At 42.0% G+C, this 3,515-nt stretch overlaps 1 protein-coding gene across 2 annotated transcripts; it reads left to right on the top strand.

Annotated features, from left to right (window-relative positions):
• Positions 1 to 1,019: 1,019 nt before the first annotated feature.
• LOC100355244 (protein LSM14 homolog A-like) lies at positions 1,020 to 3,222 on the top strand. 2 transcript variants are annotated; one of them, XM_008249259.5, is made up of 2 exons: positions 1,020 to 1,657; positions 1,835 to 3,222. In XM_008249259.5, the coding sequence occupies exons 1-2, from the start codon at positions 1,120 to 1,122 to the stop codon at positions 2,509 to 2,511; spliced, it is 1,215 nt and encodes a 404-aa protein (XP_008247481.3). In that variant the 5' UTR covers positions 1,020 to 1,119; the 3' UTR covers positions 2,512 to 3,222. The 2 variants fall into 2 exon arrangements, with proteins under 2 accessions (XP_008247481.3, XP_002722116.3); XM_002722070.6 differs by having other exon boundaries at positions 1,021 to 3,222.
• Positions 3,223 to 3,515: the final 293 nt, after the last annotated feature.

Below are 3,515 nucleotides of genomic sequence, written 5' to 3'. Positions count from 1 at the left end.
GATTCTTTGGGGCACTTACATTTTCATGTTATGAATGCACTAAAGAATGTTCAAGTTGTCTTAGCAACCTCCATCTTTATGGCCTATCAAATAATTTTAGAACATTACATTCTTTTACACTTTCATGGACACTTTTTTATAGCTTCTTTATATTTAGAGAATCAAAATTGTCATTCTCTTTAAAATTTCCATGCATTAGATCAAGACAATTTTATCTCTGTTTTAAAATTACTGAATTCAAAGACATAAGCTTTCTTTGATGTAAGAGAGTGCAAATTTTCTGTATTTAAATGTGTATTTAGGGCTATTTTTTTTAATATCTGTTACATCTCCCTGTAACCTTATTCCTGCTTCTACTAAATTTACCATTTGTACACACAACTGTCAATATACAACATATATTGAAATGAATACATTTCTCTATTTTTCATGTTTATTCAAATTTATTATTACACCTCAATAAATAGTCCACATCCTCATCAGTTTTGTCATTTGTTGATTTCTTTTCTTTTTTTTTTTTTTTGACAGGCAGAGTTAGTCATTGAGAGAGTGAGAGAGAGAGAAAGGTCTTCCTTCCATTGGTCCACCCCCCAAATGGCCACTATGGCTGGCGTGCTGCAGCCAGCACACTGTGCTGATCTGAAGCCAGGAGCCAGGTACTTCCTCCTGGTCTCCCATGAAGGTGCTATTCTTTCTTCCCTAGTTCTGACTCTTAAAACTGTTCCAAATTATGGGATTTGATTCAATGCACCAGGTCTTAAATTTAAAGTTTTATTTCTGACTTCTGAACAACCAAAGAGACAGATTTTGTGTTATTTTAAAGTAATCTATTTAGTTCTCTTCATGCCTCTTAAGTTCTAATTGTTTAAAACAACTGAGTTTTGGCCCCGCGCCGCCGCCGCTGTCACCGCCGCCGCCGCCGCCGCCGCCGCCGCCGCCGCCGCGCCGGGGCTTGAGGGCGGGAGGCTGGGGGAGGGTAGCGGAGCCGGTGGCGCCGCCATGTTGGGTCTCAGGCGGCTGCTGTAGGCGCCGACGGAGCTAGCGGGCGTGCGGCGCGGCGACAGCGGCGCGGGATCTGCCTCTCTGCGAGCGGCCCGGAGCGGCGGCCGCGGCGGCGCCATGAGCGGGGGCACCCCTTACATCGGCAGCAAGATCAGCCTCATCTCCAAAGCGGAGATCCGCTACGAGGGCATCCTCTACACCATCGACACCGAGAACTCCACGGTAGCCCTCGCCAAAGTTCGATCCTTTGGTACAGAAGACAGACCAACAGATTGTCCAATACCACCTCGAGATGAAGTCTTTGAATACATCATATTCCGTGGAAGTGATATTAAAGACCTCACCGTTTGTGAGCCACCGAAACCACAGTGCTCTTTGCCTCAGGACCCAGCTATCGTGCAGTCTTCACTAGGTTCATCTGCTTCTTCATTCCAGTCAGTGGGTTCCTACGGACCTTTTGGCAGGATGCCGACATATAGTCAGTTCAGTCCAAGTTCATTAGTCGGGCAGCAGTTTGGTACTGTTGGTGTTGCTGGAAGTTCCTTGACATCATTTGGAACTGAAACATCAAACAGTGGTACTTTGTCCCAAAGCAGTGCAGTTGGTTCTGCCTTTACACAGGATACACGAGCTATAAAAACGCAGTTATCTCAAGGTCGGTCAAGCCCTCAGTTAGATCCTTTGAGAAAAAGCCCAACCATGGAACAAGCAGTACAGACCGCCTCGGCCCACTTATCTGCTCCAGCACCTGTTGGGAGAAGGAGCCCTGTATCAAGCAGGCCTTTGCCATCTACCAGCCAAAAAGCAATAGAGAATCAAGAGCACAGGCTAGCTGAAGTACACAAAGTTTCAAGACCAGAAAATGAGCAACTCAGAAATGATAACAAGAGACAAGTAGTTCCAGGTGCTCCTTCAGCTCCAAGGAGAGGGCGTGGAGGTCATCGAGGTGGCAGAGGAAGGTTTGGTATCTGGCGAGATGGTCCAATGAAATTTGAGAAAGACTTTGACTTTGAAAGTGCAAATGCACAATTTAACAAGGAAGAGATCCACAGAGAGTTTCATAACAAATTTAAATTAAAAGAAGATAAACTTGAGAAACAGGAGAAACCTGTAAATGGTGAAGATAAAGGAGACTCAGGAGTTGATACACAAAACAGTGAAGGAAATGCAGATGAAGAAGATCCGCTTGGACCTAATTGCTACTATGACAAAACTAAATCTTTCTTTGACAATATTTCTTGTGATGATAACAGAGAACGAAGACCAACCTGGGCTGAGGAAAGAAGATTAAATGCCGAAACGTTTGGAATCCCACTCCGTCCAAACCGTGGCCGTGGGGGATACAGAGGCAGAGGAGGTCTTGGTTTCCGTGGTGGCCGAGGGTGTGGTAGCGGGAGAGGTGGTGCCTTTACCACTCCTCGAGGATTTCGTGGTGCATTCAGAGGAGGTCGTGGGGGCAGAGAGTTTGCAGATTTTGAGTATAGAAAAGACAACAAAGTTGCTGCATAGTCAACAAACCAGTCTTTGAAAATAAGTGAATTTCTAGCTCTTCATGGTCCTGGAAATTGGTTTCAGTCTTTGCGAAGAATGAAGAAGTGAATTTGCTGTATATTTGTCACCAGCACTGGGTTTTTGTTCGTTTGTTTTTCTGCTTCATTTCAAAGATAAAATGCAGTTACTTTTGGGGGGAGGAAGGCTCATCTTTAAAAAATGAGCATTAAATATATTTGGAATAGCAGAAGGTTAAGTAATTTCTTATGTATAGTTAAACTAAAGCAGTACTTCAATGGGACTTATAAGTATTTTTTCATCACTGAAAGGATTTTTCTTATCACTAAATTGTATTTGGCAATTATTGCAGGTTGCCTGCAGATAGGGCCGTGATACTGTGTTTTGAGCCACAGCAGGTTGTGTGTGTGTATGTGTGTGGGTGTGTGTGTGTCTATATCTTTCTCTCTTTTTCTTTCTTTCTTTTTGGAAATCCTGTAATATGAGGTAGCCTATTTCATCAATTAATTAGGGTGCTGGATGGTAGAGAATTTTGTCAGTCAACTATGTACACACAGTAAATACTGTTTCTTAGGCAAAGGTAACTTTTTTATATAGTTGTAAAATTCCATTATATTCCATTGCCAAAGAAACATTAAGAACTTTGTATAGCTGTATAAAAAGCAACTAATTTTTTAAAGAATAAACATTTTAAAGTCAGCAAAAAAAAAACTGAGTTTTAAAGGAGTCATGATTTAATCAAATCTGGTCTATACTTTGTCATGATGTTAAGCCATATATTTTAAGCCTTCTTGTCATCTTTGACAGGCATTCAAAAAAATCGAAGTTCCAAAGAATTTGGACTTTGATATTTCCAGTTGGGTCCCTGGAAATGTCAAAGGATCTATGTCTCTCATCTTCAAGAGACACCAGCTAATCAATCAGGCATCTTGGGTTGTATTACAGGTACTGTTAAAATGTGAAGTCGTGCTAAATTTTAAGTTTTGATAATGTAAAATGCCACT

This window comes from Oryctolagus cuniculus, chromosome 1 (assembly GCF_051225735.1).
Source record: "Oryctolagus cuniculus isolate XC-2025 breed Fujian yellow rabbit chromosome 1, ASM5122573v1, whole genome shotgun sequence".
NCBI lineage: Eukaryota > Metazoa > Chordata > Mammalia > Lagomorpha > Leporidae > Oryctolagus > Oryctolagus cuniculus.
The sequence above is the reverse complement of the archived record's forward strand: the minus strand, read 5'-3'. Positions and strand labels throughout refer to the sequence as shown.

Coding starts and splice junctions, on each gene's coding strand:
- LOC100355244 (XM_002722070.6), top strand. CDS start 1,120: ATGAGCGGGGGCACCCCTTACATCGGCAGCAAGATCAGCCTCATCTCC.